Genomic DNA, 17116 nt, shown 5'->3' with positions numbered 1-17116 from the left:
CATATTCAGGTTTTATCAGATATATGTAACCGTCTTTCCCTACGTGTTTGTTGCATATTACTACTTATGCGATTAAATTTAAAAGCGTGCACCTGGTAATGCTTGCCCTTACGGGCTTCTCTTGCCGTTAACTTTGTTCACGATCGTCACGCGATTTAGGTCATTAATGAGTATGCTCTGCTCGTCATACCTCGGACCATTCCACCATCATATCCACAATTCGTTCAACTCTCGTCATCTTCAGATGCAAGTGTCCTTCAACTAAACATTTACAAAAGTTAGTAATTCCGACATTAACAAACGTTCGTATTGTAATACAAGGCTTTTTACTGTACGTGTCAACGCACGTGATTTTGTTAACTATACCTATCGTTTTCATTGGGGTAACGTGTATTACACAATAACCCTATGTGTTGTTCACAACACTTTAATCATACTAAACCATTAACATACCTGTACTTGCCGGATTTGCGATCAAGCCTTGAACCGAACACACTTTACTCTTTAACCATGAGCTCTGATTACCAACTTGTAACACCTTTGTTATTATTTTAAAGGTTTTCGTATATATTACGAAATAAACTTGTAATTATGAATTCAAGTATGTTGAAAACACAGGATAATTAAATCTTTTACAATTTAAAATATGTACAACATAATGTAATAAAGTTCGACGTTTAAAAGTTGCGACAACGCGCGTGCGGAAGCTTCATTTTCATACGATCGGTTCTTGTATGTTCAGTTCTTCATTGAGCTTGATCGTCATCCGGCATCCCATGATTAACGGGGTTTGATTACCAAAACTGTTTTCGGGGTATTACAAGCGGAATCAATTATGCAGCGTTGAAGAAGATGATGCAGGCAACTAGGGCTGTAAACGAGCCGAGTCGAGCCGGGCTAGACTCAGCTCGAGCTCGGCTCGAACTTGATTCGAGCTGGCTCGGCTCGAGCTCGAATTTCAAATCGAGCTGTGATTTGAGGCTCGAGCTCGACTAGAATTCGAGCTAGCTCGGCTCGGCTCGATCTAGCTCGAACTTACAAAAAACGCAAAATTTACTACTTAAAAACCCTTAAAAATGAATTTCTTCATAGACTAAGGGCCATAATTGCCATTTAATTTAACCATATGGCTAAATATGCAAGTATAAATAGTTAATTCACTTTGTACATTGTCTTTATCTTATTTTATAGGGGGAATACTCCCTTAGTTTTTGTTTTCTAAGCGATGTGGGACAAAAAAATGAAGGATGTAAACCTTATCGAGCCAGCTCACGAGCCGAGCCAGACCAAGCTCGAGCTCGGCTCGTTTACAAACCGAGCCGAGCCGAGCTGGCTCGTTAACAACCGAGCCAATTTCGAGCCAAGCTTTCTTCGAGCTTTTTTCGAGCGAGTTTCGAGCGAGCTGCGAGCCACGAGTTTTTTGAACACCCCTACAGGCAACGGAATCAATTATGCAACAACTTGATACTTTGTTCGATTGTTTCTCTAACATGTTGGGCTGTTGCAATCTCCATATAAATATGCAGAACTTTTCACACAAGTAATTAATTACCGTTGAAGAAGATGCTGATTGAAATGTAGGCATGGCATATAGCGACTGTTTCTCTTCCCGGTATGGTAAGTAATTGCCTTGCCAGTTGCCGCCATAACCTATACGACGCCTTTACCTATGTTGCGGCCTTTGTGGCTTTGTCTTTGAAGTTTATTTTGACCTTTCATAACTCTAATCATAGAGAAGCCCAATATCATATAATATATAATTTTTTTTTAAAACATGGAGGACCTATAGTTTTGGTGGTCCAAGGCTCAAGCCTCATTTGACTTGGGCTTGGACCGGCCCTGAAAGACACAATGGATCGTAAATATAACATAATTCATCGCAAAATATAAGGCTTGGGTAGAGGCTTTGGATGTATGATCAATAGGAGTTTTTGTAACGAGTTTTTGAGTGAGTTTTTTTCTTTGCAATAATAAAGTTCTTCTTTGTTTATCGATCAGTGCCTATCAATATTACATGTTTTGGGTTATAAGTTGTAAATTAATATAAGTGCAAGTAACAAAAATATTCATATTGTATATTTATGTCTTCGTGATCTCTTATGATTGTTATTACTACACATCATGACATATTTATACTTTAAGCATGAACTTTAAGACAATATATAATTTGAGAGAGGAGCATATCATAATTTATTGCGTGTCAATATATAGTTTCACATCTTGAGGAAGTGAGGAACATAGGTTTAATCATATACTTGATTTTTTTTAAAAAGAACATGTTTTTTTCAATAGTTGAAGTTTGATTATGTTCATTTAAAAGAATATTTTCACATCTGTACTAATTCTGGATGACAAGTTATCATTGATAACGTCATTTTATTTCGAAAATTTTATCATGAAATAAATGTTATTTATCATTTGAAAAAAAGTTACGCTTATTAATTATTTGGGTTAAACAAACAAGAATTTTTTGCAGAAATAGGTGTTTTAGGCCTGAAAAGAGTGCCATTAGGTGGTCACCAACATTGTTTTCATATCTAGGTAAGTTGCACATTCATTCAGCGACCTTCAAGAGAAATTTCTGCAAAAAGTTAGAGGTTCTGCAAAAGCTGCACATTGTCGGGAAAGTCGCTGTTTCGAAGTACAATCTTGCTGAAGGTCGCTGATTCATTCTACAACCTTGCTGAAGGTTGCTGTTTCATTCTACAACCTTGCTGAAGGTTGCTGTTTCATTCTACAACCTTGCTGAAGGTTGCTGTTTCATTCTACAACCTTGCTAAAGGTTGCTGTTTCATTCTACAACCTTGCTGAAGGTCGCTGAATCATTCTACAACCTTCATAAAAGTCCAGCCTGCATCATATAAAGTATGTATGTAGAGTCAATTAATATCAAGTATGTTTCGACACTCGTTACGTACGCTCGTTATGATACGGACCTACGCAGGTCTGTATCGTCCGTAATCAGCGTAGGTCCGTATCGTCCGTAACGAGCGTACGTAACGAGTGTCGAAACGTAGGTAGTCATTAATATATAATATTTTTATTATTTGTCGACGTCGTCCGTAACGAGCGTAGGTCCGTATCGAGCGTCGAAACTTAACTAGTCGTTAATATATAATATTTTTATTATTTAGTTGACGTCGAAACTTAATATTTTTAACTAGTCGAAACATAACTAGTCGATACGGACATACGCTCGTTACGGACGACGACGACTAAATAATAAAAATATTATATATTAACGACTACCTACGTTTCGACGCTCGATACGGACCTACGCTCGTTACGGACGACGTCGACAAATAATAAAAATATTATATATTAACGACTACCTACGTTTCGACACTCGTTACGTATGCTCGTTACGGACGACGTCGACTAAATAATAAAAATAGTATATATTAACGACTACCTACGTTTCGACGCTCGATACGGACCTACGCTCGTTACGGACGACGTCGACGAAATAATAAAAATATTATATCTTAACGACTAGTTAAGTTTCGACGCTCGATACGGACCTACGCTCGTTACGGACGACGTCGACTAAATAATAAAAATATTATATATTAACGACAACCTACGTTTCGACGCTCGATACGGACCAACGCTCGTTACAGACGACGTCGACAAATAATAAAAATATTATATATTAACGACTACCTACGTTTCGACACTCGTTACGTACGCTCGTTACGGACGATACGGACCTACGCTGATTACGGACGATACGGACCTGCGTAGGTCCGTATCGTAACGAGCGTACGTAACGAGTGTCGAAACATACTTGATATTAATTGACTCTACATACATACTTTATATGATGCAGGCTGGACTTTTATGAAGGTTGTAGAATGATTCAGCGACCTTCAGCAAGGTTGTAGAATGAAACAGCGACCTTCAGCAAGGTTGTAGAATGAAACAGCAACCTTCAGCAAGGTTGTAGAATGAATCAGCGACCTTCAGCAAGATTGTACTTTGAAACAGCGACTTTCCCGACAATGTGCAGCTTTTGCAGAACCTCTAACTTTTTGCAGAAAATTCTCTTGAAGGTCGCTGAATGAATGTGCAACTTACCTATATATGAAAACAATGTTGGTGACCACCTAATGGCACTCTTTTCTGGCCTAAAACACCTATTTCTGCAAAAAAAATTCCACAAACAACACTTCATAAGAGGACTCGGGGCGGGTACGTTATACCAAAGTTCCACGCGTGATGAAGCTTTAGCACACCGCCGCCGCCCCTTTTAAAACGCGTGGTAAAGTTGACGCGTGCTCCACACAACGCGTTAACATTTGAAAAAGAAACGTTTTTTGACCGTTTTTTTTTGACCGTTTGGGTTAATTTATTATCTAAATTTTTTATATAAATACCCCATATATCTAAACAAACTCAAAAACCTTTCAACAATTTTTACACCAAAAATTCAAAAAACTCTCAAGTATTTTCACACTCATTTTTTACAAGAAATATGGAAGGTGGCGGTTCAAGCAAGAGAGGTGGTGGATCGAAAAAAAGAGGTGGCGGTTCGGGTACGAAGAAAATAAGGCCCAAGGTTCGAGCGAATCTTGGTGAGCCCGATCGATTTAGGTTGCAAGACGAACCCGACCAAGTCCCACTCTTTCAAACCCAACAATACCCACCCTTTCAAACCCAACAATATCCACCCTTTCAATCGCAAACGTACCATAACCAACCGTTCGTTCCACCGTTTCAACCTCACCAATTTCAATCGCAAACGTATCAAACCCAACCCCACGCACTCGACCCACTACTAGAAGACAACACCCTCCTTCATCATTTTGCAAAAGCGTGGCATGAACCACGTGAACCACAACAAAGTGTTGACGAGGACGAGGAAGAGGAAGAGGAAGAGGAAGAAGAAGCGGAGGAAGAGGAAGAGGAAGAAGAACAAAATGTTGAGGTTCAAGAAATCGTTCCAATCGGCCGACAACCTTGGACGAGCGAGGAGGAGGTCTCGTTGACGAAGGCGTATTTGCACATCTCGGAGAGTAGGAAACACGGGAACGAGCAACGAAAGGAAGCGTTTTGGAGACGGGTTATTAATCATTTTATGAAACTTCCCGGTGCAAGGGTCCGAAACATGGACAAAATGACGTCGAAGTGGTCGGATTTGAACCGAAAAATGAGCCGGTTCAACGCTTGTTTCATTCAAAAGGTATGTTTTTTTATTAAAAAAAAACAGTTTTTTTTATAAAAAAAAAGTTTATAAAAACTGTTTATAAAAAACAGTTAAAAAAAACAGTTTTTTTATAAAAAACAGTTTTTTTATAAAAAACAGTTTATAAAAACTGTTTATAAAAAACAGTTAAAAAAAACAGTTTTTTTTTATAAAAAACAGTTTATTAATAAAAACAGTTTTTTTATAAAAAACAGTTTATAAAAAACAGTTTTTTTTATAAAAAACAGTTTATTAAACAGTTTATTAAAAACAGTTAAAAAAAACAGTTTTTTTTTTATAAAAACAGTTTATAAAAAACAGTTTTTTTTATAAAAAACAGTTTTTTTTATAAAAAACAGTTTTTTTTATAAAAAACAGTTTATAAACATTTTATTTTTTTTGTAGAGCCGAAACCCACAAAGTGGAGCGAGCGAGGCGACGATCATGCAACAAGCCACCGAAATGTATTGCACAACGTACCATAAGAGAACTTTTCCACACGTTGCGGCATGGCAAGTTGCGAGACATCACCCGAAGTGGGTCCCCGTTGAGTTGGTTGACACGCATGGTCCTACGGCTCCAAAAAATCGAGGCGGTTCGAAAAGAACAAAGACATCCGATTCGGGGAACTACACGACTTCCGCGTCGGATAACTTGCCCCAAATGAACTTAAACGACGAGCCTCTAGACGAACCCCTTGACGAGCCCGTTGAGGAAGATACACCCACAAGGCCACGACGCAGACGAGGTGGTGATTCGTCAAGCAAAGGGAAGGAGGCGGTGGCGGAGTCGATCTTTAGAATCGAAGAGGAGAAAATGACCCAATACAAGATGGCCGAACAAAGAAAAGAAACAATGATGACCCTAAAAGTTGAACGGGAGCAGGCGTACAAGGAACACTTGAAAACGATCGAAAGACAAAATGATTTAAAAATCTTGTGTGAAAAACACGCCCATCTCGACGAACCGTTCAAGTCAATTGTCATCGAACAAAAGCGCGCGATTTGCGCAAAGTGGGGTTGGGAGATGCCATCGGTTTAGTTGTTTTTTTTTTTTAAATCGGTTTAGTTGTTTTTTTTTATTTGGTTATGTAATTTTTTTTAAAGTTTAATGAAATTTATAATTTAGTGTTTTATTTTTATTTTCTAATTTTAAAATGAAAATTAAAAAAAATGGGAGTGATAGAATCCATCACTAGTGATTCCACCCCTAGTCCATTTCTATCACTAGTGATGGAAATATGGTTGATGACATGGCATTTGCTGATTGGATAGTGGAAGTGATGAAATCCATCACTAGTGATTCCACCCCTAGTCCCCTAATATTTGCATGTATGTCTTTCTTTCACATGCATGTCACATACATCGTGTACAGTAAGTTTATGTTTGTTTTGTTCTACAAACATGACATAATCTGTTAAAATGATATATTGTTCTTCATTTATTGGGCTTTATTTCATTGGGCTTTATTATGTAATATTATTATTATTATTTTTGTTACAACTGGACTTATCAGGTTGTTAAAGTTGTTGGACTATTGGGCTGACTAGTTTGTTAGTTGTTGTGTTGTTGTAACAGTGAAAATATCTTCAGGGGCTTCAATGAAACTTTGAGGGCTTTTTATCATTGTGGAGCATACTTATGGACTGAAGTGAAACTTATATAGTTTCAGGATATAAAAGCTTGTTTACCGATCATTATTGTACTTGTAACCATTTCATCAGTTGCTCTACTAGGGTTTCGGTCATCTTAGAGATTTGTATAAACAATCTCTCATCTGTATCTGAGAGATTGTTTTGATTGTTGGTTGTATTGTTCTGTTGATGATCATCAGTGGATGATCATCAGTGGATGATCATCCTTATTCTTTCTGTACTTTGTATTTGATCTTACTATTGTAAGATCTTTGGGTATTTGGGGGGGGGCAAATCTCTTTGGGTTGGTTTAATAAGATTTTGTCACCTGTTTTTGTCGCTATTTCTGTTGTTCTCTTGTATTTGTGTTGAATCATAGTTTTCTACCTTATCTAGTTATCTTGTGTATTTATTCTAAATGTTTTTTTTTCTCGCAAGGATGTCAACATATAGGGTATGTTTGGCAAAAAGTAGCTGGTGGCTGGTAGCTATAACTGGTAGCTAGTGGTTGTAACTTTTTAGATATATTTGGTGTTTGGCAGTGTAGTTGGAGTTTTTAATAAAGTGTATAAAATAACCAAAATGGACATAACTAAAAATTTAAAAATTTTGTCTATTAAAAAGTTCATTATCTTTAGAGGTTAAAATAGTCATTTTTTCTCTAAAAGCTTGTAGCTCCTTCTAAACGCCACTAGTAAGAGCGTTCAACCAAAAACTTAAAGCTCTTAACCTAAAAGATTCAAACTCTTTCAACCAAAAAAGGTTTTTTATTGAGTAGGAGCTTTTTCTTAAAAAAAAAAACTCAGCTAAAAGCTCCTAACCAAACATACCCATAATAAACTAATAAGCACATATGACTTATCATGTTTGTGTCTAGATTCATTGTAGATTTGTATCTATCATATAAGTTGTTCGTATTAGCATAAAAGTAGGTGGAGGATTCTTATTACTCCAAGTATGGTTCATGATGCGGGCCCAAGTGTGGAGAAGCGGGCTATTTTGTATTTGGAGGCCCAAGATCATGTAATAAAATGGGCTTCACTAAAATGGCTCTAACTTGTGCTACGGGGGTCCGTTTTGGGCGTGCGACCAGGCGAAACGAACGTGGGAACGAGCTCCATCTTGCTGCAAACTGCCTACGGCGGTTTGGGTCATCGTCCGGGCCAAAAAACACTTTTTTCATGAGGCCCATTTTCGAATTTCGGTCTCTATTTATATGTTGCTAAAGCTAATGAAAAGTTCAGACTTGAATTTTGAAACTACTCAATTTTTCACTTCAAATTTCGTGCCCTTTGGGTTGCAATTTGGGGGGTTGGGGAAGAACTACACGGGTATTCGTAGAATCAACGTGTTTGATCTTCATTATCGTACTACACACTACATCAGTTCAACTGATGAACATAACCTCCCTTGGTGGCTCCGAGAGTGTGAACCGAACGACATTCCAGTCATCAATAAAGATGATAGGTAGGGAATGCTTCATCTTCATCAAAGAAGAAAGAGGAGAGTACAAGAATTTAATGATGTTAGGCGAAGGACACGAAGAAGTTCACAAGGGAAATAGAGATTTGATAATAAAAATATATATTTTTTGCTTTTTTGACATTAAGAGTATAGTTGTCAATCTAAAAACTTTCATCGACTAAGTTACGCCAGTTGGTAACATAAACAAACATGATACCAATAAATCAATGCCAGATCATGCATGTAATTTTATAAAGGGATTTTTACATATTTCCCCCTCCTAAGCAGCTTTATTACATATTTCCCCCTCCTAAGCAGCTTTATTACATATTTCCCCAACTCATAAATTTAATTACATATTTCCCCTTCCTAAAGAAGCCTTATTACATATTTCCCTAATCTCTAAATTTTTATTACATATTTCCCTAATCTCTAAATTTAATTACATATTTCACCTTCCTAAACCTCATATATTACATATTTATCCATTTCATTAAAGATACTCTTACAGAATTACTATTTTACCCCTAATAAGTTTATTAAATAAATAACTATAATACATGTTTACTCTTTGAACTTTGGACGGGACTCTGGTTAAATAAATAACTACAATATATTTCCTAGCTTCACCTTTGAACCCGGATATTTTCCACCAGCTCATATTAATAGTAACTATTTATTTATTTAACAGTAAAAATGTTAGCTTTTTTGTTTTATTTTATTTAATTGGCGTGTTTATCCTTTTGTTATTTATTTTATCGGTTCATTATTTTGTAATAAGAGGTTGTTTTTCATTCGAATATTATCCTTTTGTTATTTATTTTATCGGTTCATTATTTTTTAATAAGAGGTTGATTTTCGTTTGAATATTTTAATAACATTTTTATTGTATAGATTATTTTCGAGTTTTTATAAACAAAATAAAGAAAATTTTTGTCAAATTCATCAGTGGAACTGTTGAGGAAGATCCAGATTCCAGAAGAAGAAACTAGAACGAGACTTGTTGGTCCGGCCAATTTCTTGTATGGAGAAAAGTTTGTTGTTGGTCAAGGTTAATCTTTGTAGCCTTTCTCCTAATTAGTTCACCTAAAAAACCAAATACAACTTACTTGAATACCTAAAAGGTTTATAAACACTTAACATATTTCTTTGTCAGCGGAATATATTCATCGTTATGCCTGACTTTGTTTTTTCTTGGTTAGGGAACTAGAGTCTCGTCCAACGTTCAAAGAGTAAACATGTATTATAGTTATTTATTTAATAAACTTATTAGGGGTAAAATAGTAATTCTATAAGAGTATTTTTAATAAAATGGATAAATATGTAATATATGGGGTTTAGGAAGGTGAAATATGTAATTAAATTTAGAGATTGAGGAAATATGTAATAAAAATTTAGAGATTGGGGAAATATGTAATAAGGCTTCTTTAGGAAGGGGAAATATGTAGTTAAATTTATGGGTTTGGGAAATATGTAATAAAGCTGCTTAGGAGGGGGAAATATGTAAAAATCCCTTTTATAAAAACAAAAATTATAATATTACCTGACCACGCTAATCATTTGTGGTAAAATAAAGGTTAAACCACACTGACACACCTTCTAATCCGCAGTTGAATGGCTGTTTTGGCTTTAAGACCATATCTAGTGGTGAAGGAAGAGCCTTGGACATTATTTGTCGTGTGATAGTTCAGTCAGTAATGAGGCATTATGAGGTGTTTATCTAAAATAGGTGTAATGGTATAATGCCCAATAATGCCTCATCCAATGATTGATATTTGACCGTGTAAGGGTCTGATTGGCCCAAGATTTCTTCACCTGGCGTTTAATTTGGAACGCCCCACCCCAATTTAGCAACAAAAACGCCCCTAGGGGCGGTGATTGGGCGTTTTTTAAGGGGAAAAAAAAGCCAAAAAAACCCACTACGGGTGGTCTAATCAAACGGCAATTTGCATATATGTCAAACTGATGTTCACAGGCTTGATCGTCACCGAATTCGATGACATGGAACAATGTAAGCTTAGAAAGAGAGAATGTGGGTATAGTTTTTATTTTTGATTTTAAACGATACATTATACTTTACTTTACACTAAAATCCTAAATTACTCTTTTTTATCTAAGATAGAACCTATAACCTTCATTTTAAAAGATATAGGTATGGGCTAATCCCAAGTCGATAATTTGTACGCACAGTACCATCCTAAAATAAAAGAGTTAATTACTGTTTTCGTCCCTGTGGTTTGTCAAAAATCACTATTTCAGTCCATTAGTTTAAAAATTGCGATTTCTCCTTTCGTAACAATTCCAGTCCCTGTGGTTTCACTTTTGTAACCATTTCAATCCGTTAATACTGTTAGTACAGGGACTGAAATGGTTACGAGATGGACTGAAATGGTTACGAAAGTGAAACCATAGGGACTGAAATCGCAATTTTTAAACTAATGGACTGAAATAGTGATTTTGACAAACCACAGGGTCTAAAACAGTAATTAACTCTAAAATAAAACCTAAAGCATCCAATTTTTTTTATAAGAGTTAATTACTGTTTTCGTCCCTATGGTTTGTCAAAAATTAGTATTTCAGGCCATTAGTTTAAAAATTGCGAATTCAGTCCATGTGGTTTCACTTTCGTAACCATTTCAGTCCCTGTGGTTTCACTTTCGTAATCATTTCAATCCATTATTCTGTTAAGTACAGGGACTGAAATGGTTACGAGGTGGACTGAAATGATTATAAAAGTGAAACCACAGGTACTGAAATCACAATTTTTAAACTAATGGACTGAAATAGCGATTTTTTGACAAACCACATAAATGGAAAACAGTAAGACCATGTGTTGTGAGGCGTTTTTTTTTTAAATAAAAAAAACGCCCGGAAACGCCCATGCCCCATTACATAGGGCGTTATTTAAAAAAAAATCAAAAAAGCCCATTTGGCGTTGTTTTAAAAACGCATTCCCCCACTTTCATCTTCCAATCATCTTTCATCTTTCACCTCCTTGTCCAATAAGATTTTTTAGGTTTTTTTTTTCTTTATTTTATTTAATGCTCCAATAATGCCTCATCCCCACTACACCCATTTTAGAAACCACTCAATAATGCCTCTTTACTGACTGGACCATCACATGATATAAAATACTTAGGGTAAGACTGTAAGAGCATTATTTTCTCCTTCCACGGTCTAATTAACTCTTTTTATAAATATTCCAACAACTTAGCATCTTTCTAGATGGGATTACGTACCACATAAAACAAATAACAAAAACCAACTATCCAACATTAAAATGGCTTCAACTTCCACTTAGTTATTCCCCACTCAAAAAACGACATATTCCCCACTCACCAACTCCAAAAAAACCGCACCATTGTCCGGTTTTTTTCACCATGACCACCACCACCACCACTCTCACCACCCTCCCCTCCGACATCATCCACACCCACATCCTCCCCCGCCTCGACGGCCCCTCTCTCTCCTCCACCGCCACCGTCTCCTCCCACCTCCACCACCTCTGCTCCGACGACCACCTCTGGGCTGACGTCACCAAATCCACGTGGCCCTCTACCACACACCCACGTGTCAACACCCTCATCTCCACCTTCCCCTCCGGCCACCGCTCCTTCTTCCACGACTCATTCCCCGCCCTCTTCTCCGACACCCACTATCGTAGCTCCACCCCACCCCCACCGTCAACCACCGTCCCTCCACAACTCATCTCCGCCGTCGATATACGCTTCAAAAACGACGTCGTTTACTCCGCCGTACAGTTCACGGACACGTCACCGGACTTCCTAACGTCGGAGTTACAAATCGGGTTTTCCGACGACCCGACTTGCCCCGGATCCGGGTCCGAGACGCGGATAACCCGACCCATTGACGTGGAGGTCGATGAGCTAGCCGGGGCGGACCTAGCTACATTAGCGGATTTAGAACAATCCGTTACATTAAGCTGGATCATGATCTACCCGACCCAGAGACGATCCGGGAACATTTCAAGTATTAAACCGGTTGCCGCAAGGCAGGACTGGATGGGGAATGAGACGGTTTTAAAATTTGTTACCGTATTACCCGGATCCGACCCGGGTGAGATGGTGAAATGTAAAATAGAGCTTGTGTTAGGGGTAAATGTTGGGATGTGTAACTTGCATGTAAAGCATGTGGGGTTAAAAGTGGAGGATTTGAGTTATAGGGGGTTAAATGGTGGGGAGTTTTTGGTAATTTTGCAAAGGGCAATTTTGGAAGAGAATAATGTGAGAAGAAAGGTGATGGATGGTGAAGATAGATTAAGGAGGTATAAGGAGTTTAAGGAAATGAGGAGAATGAAAAAGGAGTATGAAAGAGTTGAAGAAGAAAAAAGGGTGTTTGTTGTTAAGATGAATTATGTTGTGATTTTTGTGTCTTTTTGTTTTTCACTTTATTTTTTGATGTTAATGTTGCAATGATGTTGTAAGATATGTGTCACAACAAAGCATCATAGGTTTATTTTCCAAAAATTGTTGATATATTATTATACAAAATGTCTCATTATTTTGAGCTACGGAAATTAGGTCGCGCTATGATGACTAGACAACATAACGTTATTTGGTTAAGTTACGCCACTGCTTTGGTCAACGACATGCCACTATTGTGTGAGACACCCAGGGCCGGTTCAAACATTTTGGTGGCCTAAAGCAAATTCAAAAACTCGAGGCCTTTTTTCAAAAACACTATTTGAGAAAACAACTCTCTTTTACCCAGGCTTGGACCAGCAAAATAAACTAAAAGGTTTATTGTTGGCAAAGTTAACTTAATTTTTTTGTATTTTTATATATTTTTTGTATGTATAAAGATAAGTTTAGCCCATCCCAACCCAAATATCATATATATATTTTTTTTAAGCTGGTGGCCCTATTGATTTGAAGGTTTAAAGCCCAAACCTCAAAATACTTGGGATTGGGCCGGCCCTGGAACCACCTCTTTTATTCACTACATGTTTGCGGTATATATATAAATTGTTATTAAGGGCATGTTTGGCTAAGCTTTTTGAAATAACTTATTGACTTATTGGCTTTTTGGAAAAGTCAGTATGGGGTGACTTATTGACTTATTAGCTTTTTCCCCTCACATACACCCTCATTGCCAAATATCATTTTGTAGCTTATGACTTTTCAAAAAGTCAATAAGTCAATAAATTGTTTCAAAAAGTTTAGCCAAACATGCCCTAAGCATAAAACTTGTTATATGAAGTGAATTCAAATATTTATATCATACACAGAAGTTGCTAAATGACATGTACATCTAACATAAACAATAAAACGAAATGTCACTAGCTGAGGTAGCCACTGATACGTAAGTCATTGTATATTCTATGATTATTGCATTGTCGCTTACTATCAGCAAGGTAAAGACAAGAGAAAAAAGAAAAAGAAGAAGATACAAAGAACGTAATATTTTTTGAACTAAAAGTGTTAGTCATAATCTACTTTGTATCGATAATTTTAAATTACTCCATATTGCTCATGTTTAAACCTGATTAGGTTTGTCGCAACTTTTAAGCTTGAATGTGAATAGGAATAAACAACACTAATTATCATGTTTCATTAAAAAGTTATTATTTTATTAAATACAAAATTGTCATATGAATTTATATGTAAGTTTATATGTATTCATGTATTATAAAAAAATTTACACGTGTAACTCAACAATTTTTTTAGCCATATTGCCTCACATGCAGCAGCACACATTGCCCTATACTCAGCCTCGACTGAAGATCTAGAAACGGTGTTCTATTTTTTACTTTTCCAATAACTCAACAATTTCCAAGAAATACACAAAACCCTATTACAGACTTCCTAGAGTTGAGACATTTAGAATCAGCATAAACAACAAGATTAAATGAATCACTTTTCTTAAACAAGATCCATCTTCCAAGAGCAGATTTAAGATATTTAAGCAAATGGAAATCAATTTTTACATGTCCTTCAGTAGGACATTTATTTCCTTAACGAAAGGGCACGAATAAGTCCACGCTCGTTTGTGTTCAGTTGTGTTCGTTTGTGTTCGTTACCTAAAATTAACGAACGAACACAAAACAGACATTAACACATTTATTTCCTTAATGAACGAACACAAACAAAAGATCTTGTTTCGTAAGTGTTCATGAACAGTTTATGAGCACATCTATTTCCTTAGCGAATGAACGGGAACACGCGCTTGTTCGTATTCGTTTGCAACCCTAAATAGTTAAATAAGATATTCACTCTCGAAAATAGTAAGAATCTAATAAAGGATCCGGTATGAACCTTTTTACCCATACTAATTATTCTTGCAAGAATTTCTTAAGTCGTTACCTTGTTGAAATTATAATATAATGTTCAGTTTTATATTTTATAAACATGGGTGGACCCAAGCCCAGCCCAAGGTGGGCGGGTGCACCCCCGGGGAAAAAAAATTAGTGCTAAATTCCGTTGAAAATCCCGTCCGCACTCCTTGGAATTTTTCGTCCGCACCCCTTGTAATTTTTCGACCGCACCCCTTGAAATTTTTCGTCCGCACCCCTTAGGTAAAAATGTTATCAATTTATATTTTAATTTTTTTAGTAAACTCTTATTTAAAAAAAAAATATTGCCTAAATTATATAACTTTTAATACCTAACTAACTAAACCCAAATACCCATACCTTTACCCACTTATAATTCCTAACTAGCTAGCCCACTAAGTCTTAGCCCATTAACCAAACCTAACAATATTTTAAAGTATAATAAAATAATTAAAGCCCAAAACCTTTAGAAATTCTCTCCCACTCATTCTCTCTTGTGTCCCTACACTGCCAACGAACAACATCACCCAGCGACAACAGTCCAGCAGCCGGCGACCACCATAATCAGCCACCATACCACCGTGGTTTGACACCAAATCTAACAGGAATCCGAACACGGGTAAGTTTCTTTGTTATTTTGATGATTTTGGTTGATATTATAGGAGAAAAAATGGTAATAAAGTTGTTAAATAGGTTTGAAATTTTGTGTGTTTTGACGTTGTTTATGGTTGTTTAGATGATTTTTAGGGTGATTATGTTGTTTATATATTTTTAGGATGATTACAACTTACGTTATGATTTCTAAGGCTTGAATAGTTGAAAATTAAAATTGAAATATTATGTTATGGAGCGATGAACTTATGTTATATAGAGAAAGAATTGCTTAAGAAATTAGCTTTAGATGATGTTTTGGATAGATTTAAAAAAAATGAAAACCCGTAGGGCGTCGACGTTTTAATTATGTTTGTAACAAGGTTTGACATGTTTTTGATGATTATATAAATTTAGTTTGATATTCGTTTGTTTTACATGACCCGACCCGACCCGATGTGAACTGATTTTTTTACTTATATACCTAGGGGCCTAAAATTTTTAAAAATGTTCCGCACCCCTATAGAAAAATTTCTAGGTCCGCCACTGTTTATAAATTATGTTTTAACCTTAGTTTATTTTATGTGAGGGAACTGGGCTGACTTCTATAAAGACATAAAAGTTGCTGATGGATTGTTCGTGTATGGGCTTGTTGGAGACTTGTGTGATATGGGCTTGTAGATGGATCCAGAGGAGCTGGTGTTGAGAGCATGTGTATATAAAGAATAGTTATCTCTATTTATGACATATAAATAATTGAGTCATTCTCTCACTAAAAGTATCTAGGGTTTGGTATTTGATCTCACACGTTATTCGTGAGATCTTGTAGTTGAGTAATAATCATCGCAGGAGAGTTAGATCTAGTTGTTATATAGATTTGTTAGTTTTTTTGTGTATTCTGTCAAGATTTGTGTATTTGAAAGATATTGGAGAAGTTTGATCTTGTTAAAGGTGTATATTCTGTATAAATATCAATTTGTGACATACCTATTAAACTGAGTCATGCTCACTCGCAAACGAGATATGGGAAATAGTTACCAGCTGGTGAATGACTTTAGGTGCCACCATTGCGGATATATTAGTGGTTTCTCTGTCTTTAGAATTAATAGAAGTTGTAAGAAAAATTAATAAGCACTCTGTTAGGTAAGAATGATTTTCATTTTATAATTTTATATATATCCTTCTATCTCTCCGTTAGAGTTATTTATATAAATCTTTAGGCGGTATTTTTAATAGGACATTTTGTACCCACAAATGTCATTGGAACGTTTGTAATATAGTATAAGCAAAATTTCATATATAACATCTGTAACATATAGTATAAAGCAAAATTTCATATATAACACCGTCACGTCATGTATCCGATTTTAAATATCAATACACAACTAGTAGACAAAACCTTTCGGTGGATGCGACAGGAATTCAACTGGTATCGATCTAGTTTGTTATAGCGCCGACACTTGCTATATCAATAGAAGAAGAAATCAGATAATTTTGTATGTATACATATACAATCTAATCTGTTGGTGCAGTTGTCTGTCGACTTCATCTTCGTTCAAGTCTTAGTTTAGGGCTGATTGTATAGTGCACGAGAATCGAGAAAACATGATTTAGTGTTGATTCCGCTCGAAATGACACCTTGTCATTTGGAGCGAAATCACTTAAGTTCTTGATTCCGCTCGAGATGGTTTTCACTGATTCCGCTTGAAATGTACATGCATGTTCAATATGCTGATTCGGCTCGAAATGCACATGCATGTTCAAGCGGAACCCCAAGCCTATATATAGGCAGTCTCAAGCGAAATCAAGTAGTTCAGTTCTTGTATGTGACGGCGAAGCCCTGTCAAAACGTCTCCAGCTTGTATATTGTTAGAAGATCAATAAACAGAGACAAATTAGTGATTTCTAGTGTTAAACAAGCTAAACAAAGACAGAATCAATGAATTCCGCC

General features: G+C 36.3%; 2 protein-coding genes across 2 annotated transcripts; both read left to right on the top strand.

The window, feature by feature from the left end:
- The first annotated feature begins 4392 nt into the window (after window positions 1-4392).
- Window positions 4393-6260, top strand: LOC110912069 (histone H3.v1-like). Its single transcript, XM_022156741.2, has 2 exons — window positions 4393-5182; window positions 5591-6260. Exons 1-2 carry the CDS (start codon window positions 4475-4477, stop codon window positions 6224-6226), a joined length of 1344 nt encoding a protein of 447 aa, XP_022012433.2. The 5' UTR covers window positions 4393-4474; the 3' UTR covers window positions 6227-6260.
- Window positions 6261-11662: 5402 nt separating this feature from the next.
- Window positions 11663-12718, top strand: LOC110913955 (F-box protein At2g27310). The gene has a single exon (XM_022158771.1). It carries the CDS (start codon window positions 11663-11665, stop codon window positions 12716-12718), a length of 1056 nt encoding a protein of 351 aa, XP_022014463.1.
- The last annotated feature ends 4398 nt before the right edge of the window (window positions 12719-17116 follow it).

This window comes from Helianthus annuus, chromosome 15 (assembly GCF_002127325.2).
Source record: "Helianthus annuus cultivar XRQ/B chromosome 15, HanXRQr2.0-SUNRISE, whole genome shotgun sequence".
Taxonomy (NCBI): Eukaryota; Viridiplantae; Streptophyta; class Magnoliopsida; order Asterales; family Asteraceae; genus Helianthus; species Helianthus annuus.
The sequence above is the reverse complement of the archived record's forward strand: the minus strand, read 5'-3'. Positions and strand labels throughout refer to the sequence as shown.

Excerpts from the sequence above, each read along its gene's own strand:
- LOC110912069 (XM_022156741.2), top strand. The coding sequence starts at position 4,475 with ATGGAAGGTGGCGGTTCAAGCAAGAGAGGTGGTGGATCGAAAAAAAGA. Across the intron at positions 5,183-5,590 it reads ACGCTTGTTTCATTCAAAAG|AGCCGAAACCCACAAAGTGG; the intron begins GTATGTTTTTTT and ends TTTTTTTTGTAG.
- LOC110913955 (XM_022158771.1), top strand. The coding sequence starts at position 11,663 with ATGACCACCACCACCACCACTCTCACCACCCTCCCCTCCGACATCATC.